At 39.7% G+C, this 17,992-nt stretch overlaps 1 protein-coding gene across 1 annotated transcript; it reads right to left on the bottom strand.

Annotated features, from left to right (window-relative positions):
- Window positions 1–2,002: 2,002 nt before the first annotated feature.
- gpr78b (G protein-coupled receptor 78b) lies at window positions 2,003–5,053 on the bottom strand. Its single transcript, XM_041271767.1, has 3 exons — window positions 4,335–5,053; window positions 3,641–3,754; window positions 2,003–2,616 (listed from the first exon to the last, which is right to left on the bottom strand). The coding sequence occupies exons 1-3, from the start codon at window positions 5,000–5,002 to the stop codon at window positions 2,379–2,381; spliced, it is 1,020 nt and encodes a 339-aa protein (XP_041127701.1). The 5' UTR covers window positions 5,003–5,053; the 3' UTR covers window positions 2,003–2,378.
- Window positions 5,054–17,992: the final 12,939 nt, after the last annotated feature.

Below are 17,992 nucleotides of genomic sequence, written 5' to 3'. Positions count from 1 at the left end.
ACAGGCTGCTTTGTAATAATGTACACCCCTGGAAACATGCTTTTGTCCAGAGTTGTTAGATTTTGTTTTAATGTAAGTTTCCACTGTTGAAAATGTTAATTCTGGCACAAAGACAGCTCACGATCGATATAACTAACGTTAGCAGTCATCACTGTTTGGATTTTATCTCTACTGCCTCTTTCTGGATTGGCTGATGAATATGCATGAGACAAAATTAAGAGCAGCCAATGTTGTCATTTGTTTAGCTTTTGAAGCAATTCACAAAGCCTGCCAATGTTAGTATGTGAGGTCATCTTCCTGGGCAAACATGTTTGTAGTACAGTAACGGTACACGTTTCTAACATGTTATAATTATAATATAATTTTGACACTTGCATTACTGAACCAGATGTCTTAAAGAAACAGTATCAACACTATAGATAAAATGAGAGAAGACAGTAAGTATGCTATAGTATGCTATAACGTGTGCGCAAGAAAGGGATAATTGTAATTATTAACTAATGATGCATGCCAAAACAATTTTTCCCCCAGTCACAAATTAACCTACATTTTTAAAGTCTCTAAAAATAATAGCACTGTTTTTTTTTTTTGTTTGTTTTTTTAAATGTAGTATTGTCCCAATTTAGAATATCCAATTATTTGTAGGCTCAGCTCACTGCTACCACCCCTGCCTTGACTTTGGAGGGCGAAGGTGAACACACGCTAACCACTTCTTTTACACACTGTAAACTCACTATGCAGCCCTCTGAGAGCTACAGCGTCGGAGGACAACGCAGCTCTGGGCAGCTTACAGGCAAGCCCGCAGGCGTCCGGCTAGACTACAGGGGTCACTGGTGCACAGAGACCTAACACACACACACACACACACACACACACACACACACACACACACACACACACACACATACCCTCCGGGCAACGCTCGGCCAATTGTGCGGCGCCCCCTGGGAGCTCTCGTCCAAGGTCAGCAGTGGAACACCCCAACATCCAGGCTATAGGGCGCATTCCTGCACTCCATGTAGAGTGCCTTTACCAAGACATATTTTTATGTCTATAAATGTACAGAACAAAGTGACAAATTTACAGAAAGTTACCAATAAGAAAAACAACTGATATGGTTAATTTCTTCATTTTCATTTTTGATTTACAAGAATCAGGGAAATCAAGCCTCTGACAATTTGAGAAGGATCAGTTAACGTCCGCCTTGCATTATCTTAGTCAACTTCTTTCTATCTGCTCAGTTTGGTTACTTAGGATCCTGCAGGGCTGATTGCAATCTTAATTGTTTTTTTTATGTTGACATAAAGGTTTGTTCTTTGCATTCTTAGTGGATGAAAATGAAAACCGTTTAACAAAATCTCAGGTTAAAGTATAATTTCAGCCCTCAGAGCTAACTGTGAAAGGTGCTAGTTTTATTTTATGTTTATGACTTGTGTCTTCCCAATAAAAGCTGTCAATTAAACTGTTGACTGTGTGGTCTATTGAACCCAGGTGTGTGGAGCCAAAGATAATACTTTCACCTTCTTTGATTTTTATTGCACACATTTTCAGTATCTTGTATAATAATTTAAGTAAATAAAGAAACAATAGTGCTAAAAACACAAAAAAGATACTTCAAGAATGAAATCGATTATCAACCATTTTCATTTTTGATAAACTTTATTGCACATGTATCACGGATGGATTTTGGAGCATACTAAATGTGCACGAGAAGCCACATGGATACTAAAGTCGATTGGTTTTACTTACAATCTTATTATTAAGAATCATTACTATATGTAGACCTGTGGCAATTATTAACCCAAGTGAAATCACATTAACAAACTTACAGTTTATAAGTTACCAAAATTTGTCACAAACTAGACAACCTAAAACAAATGTATCTTTAACATTCTTTGTATGAGATTTGTAAGAGATTTTTCACTCTTAATTTTTTAACGCATTTTAAACAAAATAACCCTATAAATAAATAAACAGACAGGACCATGTGTGGGTTGTGTGCTGGGTGTCTTAAATTTGGCCTAGCATTGATCCACATAACGAAGCCAAATGTGCATAGGATAAAATTGGTCAGGTTGGGTATGGATATACTCCATTGTTCTAACTCTAGAATCCCTCATACTTTAAAATAAAATATATACATAAAAAGAACTTGTCACAAATTTCTGTGCAAAATAGATAATAACACAAACATCTTTATATAGAGCCATATTTTATAAACATTGCCGCGCAATGTAGGAATACAGATACATTTTAATATTGACAAAACTGGCGTACAGTCACTTAAAATAAGCTTTATAATAAATAAAAAGTTGTAATGCTGAAACAATTGAAAGTGCATTAAAAGAGGTCATCTCTTGCAATAGACCTTTGTATTTTCAGTTCCCTCGTTGGAGGCAGTAGTCATTCTCAGTGTCTAAAGAGCTGTTATGACCCGATGAAGGATACAAATCCCTTTTAAGCATCCTGTTGACGATGGTGATCAAGACCTTCTTGTACTGTTGACGCAGCAGGGAATACACAAAGGGGTCTGATGCAGCCTTGCTGTATGTGAGGCACTTACTTATAATTCCCCAGTGGTAGTTAACTGTTACAAACGGGAGAAGTTCTATTAACCTGTGAAAACACAATGGATGTGCATTAATAACACAAGGACATGTGTAAAAGCTTTAAAAACTATTTGAAGTTCTTTTTAGGTGGCTGTTTCTTGATCATTCTGCCACGTTAGCAGTTTGTTTTCTAAAAAAACTGGAGGAGATATTACAGGGTGGTTCATGCATTTTCTATTCGGTTTCAAACCATATTGGAAGGTTCTGGAAAGGTAAGGTTATCTAATCTTTAGTACATGTCAGCACATGTTCCCAGGAGTCTGTTCTTTGCAAAGGTATATAAGGATGCGTGAGGGTCTAGTGTGAGCAAGAGTTCAGCGAAGTAACAGTGAAAGTCAGCAGACACTAGAATCCAGGGAAGGTAGTAATTTATTAATGTACACTTTTCATGGGAAATCCCCTCCAATACTATGGAACAATATATAGGTGGCACTGTAAATATGAAGTGGGCCCTGTTCACAAAACATTAACTCACACTTGATTTAAACACTGTTATTTTTAAGGCTGTAAAAACATAATGTTTAATAGTAACTAAGACAATAAAGCCATACTCATTGGAGATCATAGAGAATTGTTTAGTGAATAACTAACCTGTATAAAAAAAAGATATCATTAAAAAAAATGTGAATAGGACCTATTATATGCCTGATATTGTTGCACAGTTGGATGATAAATGAAAAACACACAACCTGCATCTCCCTGTTCTGTCACAATATGCAAGACAGCTGATCTGTTACAATTTCGAATATGGCTGATAGTATTGGTTAGGCTGGTCGTTTTTTTATCTATGATGTCCAGTGTTGTGACATATCTCATAAAAATGACATGTTTAGTTTTCTAATGCAGACTGCAGTATGCGCGCGCGCGCGCGTGTATGTGTGTGTGTGTGTGTGTGTGTGTGTGTTATGGTGTACTGTAGCGGTATTCTTGAGCATAGGTATTACTATAGTACTAAAACACACATCTTACTATAAGCAAGTATGTAAATAAATATATAAATAAAGAATACATGCTTGAAGGGTTACACTCACCTCGTGATAACGTAAGGGGCGAAACAGATAACAAAAGAACCTATGAAGATGCTAATCTTTTTTGTCGCCCGTTGTCTTCTCCTTTTTTGTTCCACGAGGCATCGCTGTTTAACACTGAAAAAACCAAACAAAACGGAATAAGTAGATATTTTATTATAATAATGGCATTGTATAGTTGCACAATACTATAAGGGTTAACAAAGGGTTGAGAGCTGGCTGTGTTGGCAGGTTTAGTCGCCTAATTTAAGTAAATCTGTTTTGATTTGTAGCATTTGGTATTTTTCCACAACAGGCTAGAACAGTTGTATGCTAATAAAACTATTCTATTAATAAAAAAATGTAGAAAGTATATTAGTTGCCTAACTAATGAGTTAAAACAGTGTGACTAGACCATTAAGCCATTCGAATTCGTATTTTCTCTCATTGACAAGATGCTTAGTATGACTATCTAACGTAAAATAATATGTATCAGAAAAGTTATTTATTTATAAAATATTATTTCTGAATTAGAGCATTATGCAGTTATTTGGGAAACATGTGTACATTTCTTTTATATCTGTCATTGCAACGGACTTTGCCAGGGTTATCTTAGGCAAAGAGATATATTTCTTAAAACACAACATCACAGAAACAACCAAACTGGTGCTTAAAGCGTATTCACAACAATGATTGTTAAAGCAGTGAGATTAAATACCTTGGGTGAATATCAACCAGCAAAAGCAGAGTTTGCATGGTGATGATGTCTATCCTCTTGCAATGAAACCGTGCTACCTTTAAAACCTTTAAGTACGTGAAACACAATATTACAAGAGAGAGCATGAAACAAGTAGCATGGAAAACGATGGTGAGCACGGTAAACTTTTTCCTGTCTCTTTCGTCTTTTAAATATAAGGTGCATGATGCATAAATGTTGCTGTAGCCAACCCAAGAAAAAAGCAGGGAGACGAGGGAGAAGGTAAGGGAGTGGAGCCACGAGTAGCACATCATGATCACTGCGTCCTTGCATCTCATTTTGCTGGAATAGCTCAGGGGAAACACCACAGCAATCCATTTGTCTATGCTCAACGCTGCCATGCTTAGCATAGTGTTTGTTGTCAAAAAAGTCTCCAGAAAGCTTACAGCTTGGCAGATGCACTCGCCAAACGGCTGTTGGTTTTTGACAATCCCGAGCAACGTTGAAGGCATGTTAAAAACAGTAATAAGTAAATTGCAAAACGATAAGTTCATAATAAAAATACCTGGCACATGTTTGCGGATTTCGGTGCTGTAAATAAAGCATAGGAGTACCAGTAAGTTCGATAACAAGGATACAGCCATGACAACAACAATGAACAGCGCCAACAGAATTTCTGCCAAGTCCATCTCTCAGTTGTAAATTAACACCACTTGGATGATCTTAACGGCTCCTGCATATCAGTCATTTGATTTCGTTTTTTACTTCTCATTCTTTTATTGCCACAATCTTGTTTTCCAGAGACCACAGAAACCGATTCTGACAACTGCTTTCGCGCAGGAGCTCTCCAGCGTTCTGAAACTGAGAAAGAAAGTGTGGCTTCTAACTGCCTAACCATTGAACTCCCAAGATGTGCCAACTCACTTTTAATGCAAGTACGATCTCTCTTTATCCCAGGAGCATCTTGTGGTTTTCCAAGATTTTGACCTTATGAAGTTACCTTCTCTACAAAAAGAAAAGGCGCTGATACGTTTCTTACAAACCATCTACTGCCTGCAATTAAACAATATGAGGAGCATGTGGAATTCCCTGTCACACGTTCATCACTGCTTGTGTGCACAGGTGTCATGCGCACATTGTGTTGAATCGAAAAACAGCAAACACAACGCATCTTCATGCAATTTTAATGAGCACAACATTTAAGTGTAGAAAGTGCTAATTTGAAGAAATGTACAAAGGAAGGCAAGTGAAGGCTGACGTGTCGGTATTCAGGTCGCTGCTTCTACGTAATCAGCATTTTATTATTTTAGGTAAATTTTCAACACGTCTGAAACTGCATAAATAAAGCATAAACATTTTATAGATCTTAGAAATTATTAGAGGGACATATATTGCGGGCACACAACGACAGTGGAATGATGACACAACAGACAGACTCCTATATTCTAAATAAAAAAAAGAGAAAGAAATGAATAGCTATGAAAAATGTTCATACCTATTAGTCTCTTTCTGCATTGACATGGGCAGGGTGCACATCGGTCACATAACCAAAGGGGTCATGGTTTTGCAATACTGACTTTAATAATTATATATGTGTAAGTAAAATAGATGCAAAGGCTTTAATATCTGACCATTGTTCTTTGCTAAGGTACTTTGGAGTACATTTTACTGTCGTAATCTGCAGCCTTGAGTTTCTCCAGAATAAAACAGTTCTGTTAAAGAAAAGTAGATGCCATATAGTTTGTCTGAATAGTCAAGATGAAAAGCACTATACAAGTTTAAAATAGTTTATACCTATACAATTGATCATTAACCTATTAAGGATGACAGCACTAAAGTAAGTGCCTGGCTGTTTCAATGAGTCTCTGATATGTACTTAGGTGAAGTGACCTATGTCTTTATTGACAACAGTAAATACTGTAGTTCAAATCTTTCAGAAAAAAGCTTTATTTTAAATAACAGAGTGTGCACAATGTCTCAATCCTCTTCATATCTCTAACATGTTTGGATGAGTGTAAATGTCAGATCTAGCCAACCATTATAATGTATTCTGATAGACTGCCACTAGATAACAACGTGGACTGTAGTCTTGTGTCATGGATCTCCAGTAATGCAAGTAGCCTAATATTTTTTAAAGCCCTTTTAAATGTTGTAGCCTATAGTTACATTGCCAATTAACATACTCCTCAAGATCTTTTGTAGGCAAGGTTTATGCTTAGCGTTACACATTTTAATTCTGTTTGTTACATCGTGTATGGCTTCATTACTTGTACAATATTTACAAGCTGATTACAAATTTTGTAGTACCTCTAAACACAGTTTTGTATGAATTATACTGTTAGTTATGCATTTCAAAGGGACTGGTAAGAACTGAGCTACACTATGCCTTACCACTGAATACCAGTCTTCCATTCTCACAGTACACTATGACTACACAGTAGCCTGTACTAATAAGTTATTGGGTAAATTAACCAATAACACTGAATGGGCATGAATGCAATTCAAGTACTAAATCAAGGAGCATCTCTGTAATTAAAGGTAAAGTAGTAGATAAAAGGTTCTATTTTAATGGTGAGGCAATACCAACAGTGTTTGAGAAGCCAGTGAAAAGTGGGAGATGATATGACGGGAATCTAAGGGACACAGTTTGTGTGGGACAAGTTAGACAACAAACAGTGGAAGGGTTGAATCACCACAGAGCCTAAACCTCTGGGTGGGTGAGGATCCCTTATGTCCTTTGTGTTCATCACCTGCAACATTAAGGCACATTTTTTGACAGGAGGTAAGGTGGGTCTTAGCCAAGGATGGTTTACTGGGCGCCATGACCAGGTGATGCGATGTTTGGCCTTAGCATTGGAAGACAAGCATAACATGATCAATAAGTTGCCACCAGTTCCATCAAAGCGTTACACACAAAAGACAATATTCCTCCATCCAGGAGAGCAACCACCAAGAAAAGGTGTTAAAACCAAGCCTCGCCCAGGACAACTGGATGCTGCTAGAGACTGGAAAATGCTGGCAGATATTGGTCAAGGCTTCTTTTTCTACCTGAGATTGCCACCACTAACCTTCAACCAGATATTGTCTTGTGGTCTGGATCAGCATGCCTTGTTTATATGGTAGATTTAAAAGTGCTATGGGAGGAAGCTGTGGATGAGGGGTATGAGAGGAGGAAACATTGGTATGCTCAACTAGCTGCTGAAGCCGAACAGAGAGGATGGAGAGTCCAGGTTTTCACAGTGGAGGTGGGGTATCGAGGATATGTTGCATACTCTACAGTATTTTTTCTCAAAGATGTCGGGTTCAGTGGCCAAGAGTTGCGTCACACAGTGAAGAACTTATCTGAAGTATCAGAAAGGAGCAGCAACTGACTGTGGTTGAGTAGGAAATATTCTGGCTGGGGATCAGAACGGCAGAATAGAAAGAAAGCAATGCTGATGTATGGGTAAGTAAGCTGGGTTGAATTGGGTGGGGGATTGAGGACGGTGATGCTGGGACACCAGAATCACTGTCGAGCCCTATTGAGGTGTTGTGGACTAGTCGATGAAACACAGAGGACGGAAGGTGCCCACTAGAAGACCCCAGAGATGTACTCTGCATAGCTCAATCCAGACGTTGTCATGATGCGCTGGAGAGGCCGCACTGTGGTTGATCCCTGGAGCCAGCATCGCAGCCGTTGTGTGTGCTGATGCGCAGGGGAGGCAAAATAAGCTGATCCCTGGAGCCAGCATTACACTTCAGCAATCAACACCAGACAGAAGAATATCTACATCATCAGAAGGAAAGCAACACAAATGGATGGAGATTCAGATGGATCACATTAGTTTACTGTAAAGCTACGTCTTACTTGGTGCTTATCTTGGCAAGAGCCGAGTTCAAATCACTATGAAGTTTTAACATGTACTCTCACCAAGGGTTTAGTTCTTTCCAGGATAAAGATAGATTGAAGGATACAGTTTGTGCTCATGTAAAAATCTTCATAGAACACTACAAAGGGACTTTCACCTTATTTGTAGTAATAAAAAAAATGTTTCCTTCTCTTTCAGGAAGAACACTTCATTGACTCGATCTGGGTGAGATGGAATTGCTACAGGCCTTTCCTAGCATTTGCATGCAAATAACTGCAGCAGCCTGTTCTCTATTTGATAGTAAACAATCTGTGGTAGCTTTATATTTCCAGTCGCTCATAAACTAGCATCCTGTTATGATAGAAAATGTGCACAATGCAATCTAAAACAACTGACTGTTGCTTATGCCTTTGATCAGATGAAGCACTGACAGGTGAAAGCAGATAAATTGAAAGAATGCTTTCTTTATTTTTTTCAATACAGGGATTTTACAAAGAACTAGTCAATTAATCTACAGTATGTTTATTGTCATGACTCTCATCAATATGAATCAGATATCAAGCCTTATATCTTTTTGAGGAGTAATGACTACACTAATTACTAGTTTCTGTGTCAAACATTTTACATTTGGTGAAACTATCCCAGTTCAGATTATCACTGCTGACAGAATCCTAGACGGTAGGTCTGTTGGCTTCCCACCTTGAGTTTACAATCTTTGCATCAGACAGAATTGCATTCAAATTGTAATACTACAAATCCCCCCCCATCTCCATATCCAAACACATGGACATCCATTCTTCTGTATGCATTTCACACTTAAAATTTTGCATAAACTGTATCAAGAAAAGCAGTTTGCGTATTCTTTTTATTTAAGCACAGCTAAGCAGTATGTATTGAACACATGTAAGTCCACAGAAGCGCTGGTGACATGATTTAAAAGTCAAAACTCGCTTTCACCAGTAAGAAGCGCAACTTCAGAAAGTTGGAACAATGCAGTGCTCTTTTAATGAGTCTACCACTCACCTTGTGTGGCAAATTTTAATTTAAATTTTGTTGTGTTTTCTTTATAAAATCCGACACTGGGGCAAACATTGCTGGTCCCTTAGTGGCAGCACCTGTGTTTGTTAAACCTACGCTCATGTATGGCGTGTCAACACTCAATGCTCTATGTCTGGTTTACTATTATTTAGTGACGATCCACACATGTAATACTTCCCTCTACTACGTGAACTAAAAAAAAAACTTTTTTAAGCTGAAAACTGGTTCCTAAAATACAGCTTTTTTTTTTTTTTTTTTTTTAATCTTTCACATAATAGGGGTTCTCTATGTGGCCTAATGAAATCTGTGAAACAAGCAGTTACATTGGTTATCCACATCCATTTAAAAAATACAATTCCACAAACTGCCCTACATGACAACAATTTGTTCAGACTGCTGTTCAACCTGAACAAAGATTTTATTTCCTGCTACTAGTAATTGTGGTTCACATTTCTAAATACCCCCCAACCACCTATTATTGACAACCTATATAACAATGTAAAAATAATCCCCAAAAGTTGATATTTAAAGATAAATTAGGTCAAATATATGGTAGTTTTACTAAGTCTGATACACCATGTCTACAACTGTTTAGAGTGGTGTAGGAGTATCCAGATAATGTTAAACTTTTAGAATACATGTTTTCAGAAATATAGGTGTAAGCCTTAGTGTACAATATAGGTCAGTTTGTTACATATTTAATATTTATTTACTGTTGTTTCCATATTCAAGTTAATGTTGTACATTAATTCATAAAGAGAGATGGAGGGCTTTTTGTGATTGCTTTTCTGACTGGTTGCAAACATTTACAACAGTTTAAACTTTAGCAACTTAACAAAGGAAACCATCACCCTTACTACATTTTTTATTGTGAGGATTTTTCTTATCAATAATTTTAGCCATTGCAGACATAATGTATTATATAAACCGGTATGAGAACCTATTTATCAACACAATAAAATTGATATGGGTCACAATCATAATACAGTAAACATAGCAATGATGATTTTTATTCCACTGTGCTTTAGGGCTTTTAGAAGATTTGTAACCATTTAACACCGTTGTATATTTTGTTTTTTTGTTTATCCATCAACAAACTTTAAAAAGTGTATCACAACAGCAGTGCTTCTTTACATCTTGTGCCATAGTGGGGTATGCTTTGTCACGTTCAGGGTCTTCGTGTGTAAATTGAAGATTTTCTAGACCAGATATATTTAAAACAGGATGGTGCCTGTATAGTATGTTTATTTATGCACCAAAAAAACATACACCAGGGAGCCTAAATCTACCAAGGAGTCTTAATTACACTTTTCACAAGTCCTAGCTAACCGGTAACCAAAATACCTACACTTCCTAACACTCTTCTCAGGCCTTAGCCGTCATACTGTACATACAGCCAACAATCTGTTCTGTCTTGCTATATATATACACCTGCCTGATTACAGACATGCGTTCTAATTACAGTAGTGCTAGGTGTACTTCATCTTGGCTCACTCCTGTGGTATTCTGAGGGATGTAGTCCCATTAGCCTGCAAGACTACACCTTTCCTCCCCCTTATTCTGCCACAATATGTAAAAACTTAGTGTGCATTAGTGTATGTCCTGTTTACCTGACGTATATACACATTGTGGGGGGAGGGGGGGGGCTATTATGATAACCTTTGATAACCTTAATCAATTAAGTTTCATATTGGATAAGCAGTATGAAAAAGTGTAAGTGTGACTGTGACAGAAAAACAATGAGTTCTGGTGTTAAATCTTCCTCCCGACCTGTGAGGGCGCTAAAGAACAGGAGGAGAAGTATCTGGAAGGGCTGGCCTGACTGTTCGTTTCCGGGACCGGGAAGTGGGTCAGCCTGGAAAGAAGCGAGACTCTCTTGTAAGACCGTAGTGACCTGAAAGGTAAACGAGGGGCAGCTGCAAAGAATATGGCAGCTGCAACCGTTTACCTAGATGTCATGCGGGATTACATATAGTGGCCAGGGTAACGCTGATCTTTTCCTTCGTTTGGGTTAACGTTAGGAGAGAAGGACTGAGAGAGGAGCTCTCAGAGAGTATTTGTGAAGAGTGTTATATGTGCTGTGTGTTATTTTCTGTCTGTCTGTAATTGTCTGTCTTTGTCGCACTAATAGACAGTTAACGCACATCTCCGGAGCTGTCGAAAGGAGAGCACTATCCGGAGCACCACTGCACTGAGCACCTGCACGTTTTCAATCACCCAGGACTGGTGACCGTGCCGTTGTTTTTGTTCGGGACTGTGCCCTTGTTTTCATTATCCCCGTGCTTTACACATTGTTGTGTATTGCCGGGGATTTATTATTTGACAGTCGCCAGACCTGGAAAAAGAGCAATAAAGCACTTGTTCACTGAATCACCGTTGTCTGTTCATCACTCCTGCACCGCATCACCGCGACATCTGTTCCCCTTACCAACCACTTTGCCACAGTGACATACAGACAAGCAGTCAGACAGAGATGGATAGCCTCCCAGGATATCATGCATTTACATATAGACAGAGATGGATAGTCTCCCAGGATATCATGTATTTACACATAGACAGAAATGGATAGTCTCCCGGGATATCATGTATTTACACATAGACAGAGATGGATAGTCTCCCGGGATATCATGCATTTACATATAGACAGAGATGGATAGTCTCCCGGGATATCATGCATTTACATATAGGCAGAGATGGATAGTCTCCCAGGATATCATGCATTTACACATAGACAGAGATGGATAGTCTCCTGGGATATCATGCATTTACATATAGGCAGAGATGGATAGTCTCCCAGGATATCATGCATTAACACATAGACAGAAATGGATAGTCTCCCGGGATATCATGCATTTACACATAGACAGAGATGGATAGTCTCCCGGGATATCATGCATTTACACATAGACAGAGATGGATAGTCTCCCGGGATATCATGCATTTACACATAGACAGAGATGGATAGTCTCCCGGGATATCATGCATTTACACATAGACAGAGATGGATAGTCTCCCGGGATATCATGCATTTACACATAGACAGAGATGGATAGTCTCCCAGGATATCATGCATTTACATATAGACAGAGATGGATAGTCTCCCGGGATATCATGTATTTACACATAGATAGAGATGAATGGTCACCCAGGATATCATGCATTTACACATAGACAGAGATGGATAGTCTTCCAGAATATCATGCATTTGCACATAGATAGAGATGAATGGTCACCCAGGATATCATGCATTTACGCATAGACAGACAAATGGATAGTCTCCCAGGATAACATGCATTTTCACATAGACAGTGTTGGCTAGTCTCTCGGGATATCATGCATGCATTTACTCACAGACAGAGATGGATAGTCTCCCAGGATATCATGTGTTTATACATGTGGGCTAAAGAATACAACAAGTTTTGTTAAATTGGACAAGCTGTTCTCTATATTCAAAAATGTGACATTTATGGGGCTCCCGAGTGGCGCATCCAGTAAAAGCACTCTGCGTGAATGCAGGATGCACCCTATAGCCTGGACGTCGCCGATTTGAGTCTGGGCTATTCCACAGCCGACCGTGGACAGGAGTTCCCAGGAGATGGCGCTCAATTGACTGAGCTTCGTCGGGGGTGAGGAGGGTCTAGGTCAGCCAGGGTGTCCTCGGCTCACCACGCACCAGTGACCCCTGTAGTCTGGCCTGGCTCCTCCTGGCTTGCCTGTTAGCTGCCTAGGAGCTGCGTTGTCCTCTGGCGCTGTAGCTCCTGGGTGGCTGCATGGTGAATCCGCAGTGTGTAAAGAAGCGGTCAGCTGACGGCACACGCTTCAGTGGACAGCTTGTGTTCATCATCAATATCAAATATGATTTTTTAAAAGGGTTTAATGATATGTCATACTGAACCTTATGTTTTAAAAAGGACGGCATTGTGTATCATCATTATCATTGCTTCTGAAAGTGGTACCACACAAACACCAGACAGGAACCCACAGTGAATTTAATGGAATAATTTCCTGTAAACACGAAGTTTTAATAAGATGCTGAGAAAAGATATGACCAAGAAAGTCTGCCCCAATTAATTCAGTTAGACAAGTACATTTTCTAAAAAAAAAATACACTGAACTGTTAAGCCCCTTACACACCAGACGTGACGCAAAGAGCGACATGACAAAGTGACGAGAGAAAATCAATAAAACCTCCGCTTTTCAATAGCACCCTTTACTCCAAAGGCTACACGACAAGCAACGTTATTTTTGCGAATTCGTCACATGATAAATACACAACTAACCAATCAGAGAACAGCTTCATGTCATGTGGTTTGAAATTAAGCACTGTTTCACTTTGTGTGGGGATGCCCACCCTTTGTGTGTATTTTATTATTTATGTAGGTATTCATTTGTTGTTATTATTATTATTATATAAATATATTGTGCTTATGTGCGGACGGACAAAAGCCTTCTGACATCATTATTTATTATTTAAGATGACGGTGAAAATGTGCCTTTGTGTTTTGTTTATTTATTTAAAAAGCTCATGCAGAAGGTGACCCACTGACCAGAGATGGTCATCTGTATAAAAACCTGCAGCTTTCAGCGCTCCAGGAGAAGAGTGTCAGAGGCGAGGCATGAGTCTAAATTAAAAGCAAAACCATTGCTATATCTAAAATATACTTTTTTAGAATTGTTAGTGTTTGTTTTACTTTGGCCAGAGTGCACTTTGCTTTGTGTTGTGTGTTCTTTTGTTTAAACTGTTTATTAAATATGAGTGCAGTAGTGCCGTTTTGCACTTACATCCATTGTCATTATTTAATTTCCTAGTCTGGTGGCACCACTCAAAGCAAAGGGCACTTTCACGGGAAATGGAGGTGGAGATCATATTTGCAGTACCTAATTTCCCTGACCTTTTTGACCAGTCAAAACAATTACAAAAAAAAAAAAAAAACAAAGCCAAAAACATAATATGGGAGTAGATTTCTAATCATCTGGGCGTGACTGGTTTGTACAATTTTATACATGATTAAATGCATATCATCGAATACATTGCCATTATAATCAGGCCTATCATAATAATAAGCCATTTTCTATTATGTTTGTTAGTAATCAAACTTTCTGAAAGATTTGGCAGATTTCCAGCTGTCGTGTCGTGTCTAGTAAAAATCGTGTCGCTTCTGATGCGTGCGGGCCTTTACATTGATTTTCATCCTGGGTGATACAAGTTTATTTGTAATAAAAGTGAAGTGCTCTTCCGGGTTTTGGGCTGGCCCTTGGCAACAGCTCCGGAATGTGTTAGCCATCTAATAAATACAAACAATTACAGACAAACAAAATAAAACACTCACGGTACTTTTTATCACTGGGTCTCTCATGGGTCCTTAGAGGTTTAGAGGCCCTATTTATACCGTCACTCATGACCCCTTGGTAAGCGATTGCAGCCGCTCCTGTAATCTGCACCTGCCACATCATTTTCCTTCCAGGTCAATGAGTTAGTGTACCGAAGCTCTGTCTCTTTTCTACATCACTGGCTTCCTTTTAACCCTCGGAACGAAGTGTCAGGTCAAGTAGTCCAGAGTACTTTGTTCTCGTAACTTAGCACCCTCACCGGTCGGGAGGGAGATTTACCACCAAGAATCATTGTTTTTCTGTCACAGGCTAGTGTGCACTGTTCTTTGTAATGTGTCACATGTTTGTTTTTGTCTGCAAGTTATGTACAACAGGGGTGCAAATCATTTTGAAAATTGCAAGCCTAGTGGTGCTAAATTATCAAACCCTGCCCTAATTAAGCCCCCTTACAACTTCCCACACAACACAAATTTTCTCTCCTGAGTATGTGGATGAGTGTGGGTGGGTCGTGTGAGTAGTCCAGACCCAATGAGAAACTATCATCATGTTTGTAATCCAGACCCAATGAGAACTATCATCATGTATAGTTGCTAAGGAATACCAAAAGAAAAAAAAATTAAACAATCAACAGGTTGATTAGAGTAGTACAATTAACATTATGGGTGGTCTTGACTTATTCATGAATTATAGAAGCCCTGGTATTCCTTTTGTGTGGATGGTAACATTCTTCTCTGGATTTTGTATATTATATCAAATAAAAAGGCTCATGGGTAGCATAGCTTCATTTTTATAGGTGTTTTTCAGTTATATCTAAATATTTTCTTTAGTCCTGGACCATCCAATTTAAGACAGAATCAGGGTGTGCCACAGTGCAAGTATTAATAACAAGGTTCAAATTTCAGGTTTTGTAAACTGGACAGTGTAATAGGCAGTTAGTGATACTTTGCAGTTACTGGTACTTCTGTGCCCAGTATGTAAAACGAGGTGATTGGGTATGCGACACTGTGGCAAAGTGCCCACCCCTGTGTGTATTTTGTGTTGTATGTTGTGTGTTAATGTTAGTGTGTAGTCATTGGTACACAGGATATAAACAGGTCTGTGTAATACAAGTGTTTAAAATGTATATTTATATTTAGGCACAAGGATTGCACAGCACTTCACTTGCAAGTAAAATGTAATAATATGTGAGCACGGGGAATTGCACTTTATTAATTCACACACAGTGCAGCAAAGGGTGAATGCCTGCTGGGTCCCCATCCACCAGCAGAGGGTGAATGCCTGCTGGGTCCCTTTCCACCAGCAGAGGATGAATGCCTGCTGGTATCACTTCCCCCACCATCACAAGGAGAGGAGCTGGAGCTGCCTCTGCCTCCATCACCATCAGGGGGAGAGGAGCAGGAGCTGCCTCTCCCTTCACCAAAAGGACCAGGAATAGATGCTGGCGGTCCTCAGCAGCCCTTGCATAGGCTGCTGAGGGAAACACGGGGAAGAACCACCCGGCCAAAGTGGTAGAGAAGAGGGCCAACACCCGGACCCCAGCTTGTCCTGACTATCTGTTTCGGTTTGCTCAAGGATGCCTGTCTCGCTTCGCCCAAGGATGCCTGAGTCGCTTCGCCCAAGGATGCCTGACTGTTGCTCCGCATCACCTGGGGTTGCCAGCTGCTCCGCATCACCTGGGGTTGCCAGCAGCTCCGCATCACCTGGGGTTGCCAGCAGCTCCGCATCACCTGGGGTCGCTGGCTCTGCTTCGCCTGGGGTCGCCGGAACTGCTTTGCCATGGGTCGCCGTCAGCTCTGCTTGGCCGCAGGGGTCAGTGTGGCTGGAACCCCACCAGAGGGAGCTGTCGGCTATGAAAAAGGGGGGAGAGGTCAGGAAACCACCTTTCCCCGCAGAAATTTCGCTCTAGCAGTTTCGCTGCTGGTGATCTTGGGAGAGGTCTGGAGACCACCAACCCCAGCAGCTTTTCCACTGCTGAACTTGCACCGGCTGAAGGAGTCAGTCTGGGAGATGTCAGCACGTCTGCTGACAGCCGCACCATTGGCAGCATTTCCGCTGCCAGTGGTACAGCGGGAGGATAGATTCGCTCCACTGTCAGCACGTCTGCTGACAGCATGGAAGTAACAGCCTGCCTACTGGCAACATTGCCACCCATCAACCCCTTAAAGTCCCTGTTCTTGGCCCAGGACTTTGAACGAGCTTTTGTGATTTTAAGGGGGGAGGTGGCCATTGAGGCCATGTGTGCTTTGCACAAGGGGGGTATATGTGGCAAAGTACCTGCCCCTGTGTGTATTTTGTGTTGTATGTTGTGTGTTAATGTTGGTGTGTAGTCATTGGTACACGGGATATAAATGGGTCTGTGTAACACGAGTGTTTAAAATGTATATTTGCATTTAGGCACGAGGATTGCACAGTACTTCACGTGCAAGTAAAATGTAATAATATGTGAGCACGAGGAATTGCACTTTATTAATTCACATGCAGTTGTACCGTGACTCCAATTGAATGATTGATTAGCAATCGAGTCTCAGTACAGCTGCATAAAAGCAGCATGTTTTCACTCACTCAGGGTTGTGTGTTCGGTGAGTGGGGAACGGGATTGGAGACAGAGGTAATTTTAATAATAATAATAATAGTTAAAATAGAAGCTCACCATGTTTGTCTGTATAGTCTGTTTTGTTTTCTTTTTGTTTTGGCGACGAGTGCCGTGTCGTGTGTCTTGTTTGTCTTACAACCTTTTATTTTGTCTGTCTGTTCATTATTAAATGCTGAGCGACACCAAACAAGACCTCTGTTGTTTTTTTTTCCTGGTTCCTGGTTTCTGGTCTGACATCACCCACTGCAGCCATTTTTGTGACAGACACACACTCAATAAAGTTACCAAAAGTAATAAACAACTTGCATATTTCATTTAGAGGCTTGAAAAGTTGTTTCTCATTAGTTTCATAATAGTTTTTTGCTTTCAGAAAAAAATTGTGCCAAATAAATTGAATCTGGCACAGAATTTTTTATTATCAAAACCCAAAAGAAATTAAAATCACTGTAACATTTATTTTACATTCAGAACAGTCTCTTTGCCATCTTCTGTTGTCTCCAGTATAGTGTTAATAGTTGTCATGGAGGGTGTTGATCGCTTGATTGCGGATGATTGGTTCTAGGGTGGAGTGGCTTAATTTTTTGCAAAATGCTTACTGATGACTTTATTTACTTTTATGTCAGTCTCTAAGACAATACAGAAGTTGCAATTAAGGATCAAATAGTAAATGTTGAGACATCCAGTCACCATTTGCACAGCAATCATGCACAGGTTTATATTACTTAACCAGAGAGAGTTAATTTCAAGTGTATTGAGTTTAGTAAAAGAAAACCATTTTCCAATGTTTTTTTTGTTTTTTTTTGTTAGCAGATCCCTCAGAGCAGTGCCAATCTCTTGCTTTTTTCCAGCTGCTTAAATGGATGATTTAA

Source organism: Polyodon spathula, chromosome 2, assembly GCF_017654505.1.
Source record: "Polyodon spathula isolate WHYD16114869_AA chromosome 2, ASM1765450v1, whole genome shotgun sequence".
NCBI classification, from domain to species: domain Eukaryota; kingdom Metazoa; phylum Chordata; class Actinopteri; order Acipenseriformes; family Polyodontidae; genus Polyodon; species Polyodon spathula.
This window is presented reverse-complemented; position numbering and strand designations above follow the sequence as displayed.

Bases quoted from the DNA above. Each gene is read 5' to 3' on its own strand.
- gpr78b (XM_041271767.1), bottom strand. From the start codon at position 5,002: ATGGACTTGGCAGAAATTCTGTTGGCGCTGTTCATTGTTGTTGTCATG. The intron at 3,755-4,334 runs GTATTTAATCTC...TGGTTTTTTCAG, and splicing joins CTGGTTGATATTCACCCAAG to TGTTAAACAGCGATGCCTCG. The intron at 2,617-3,640 runs GTGAGTGTAACC...GTGTTTTCACAG, and splicing joins GCCCCTTACGTTATCACGAG to GTTAATAGAACTTCTCCCGT.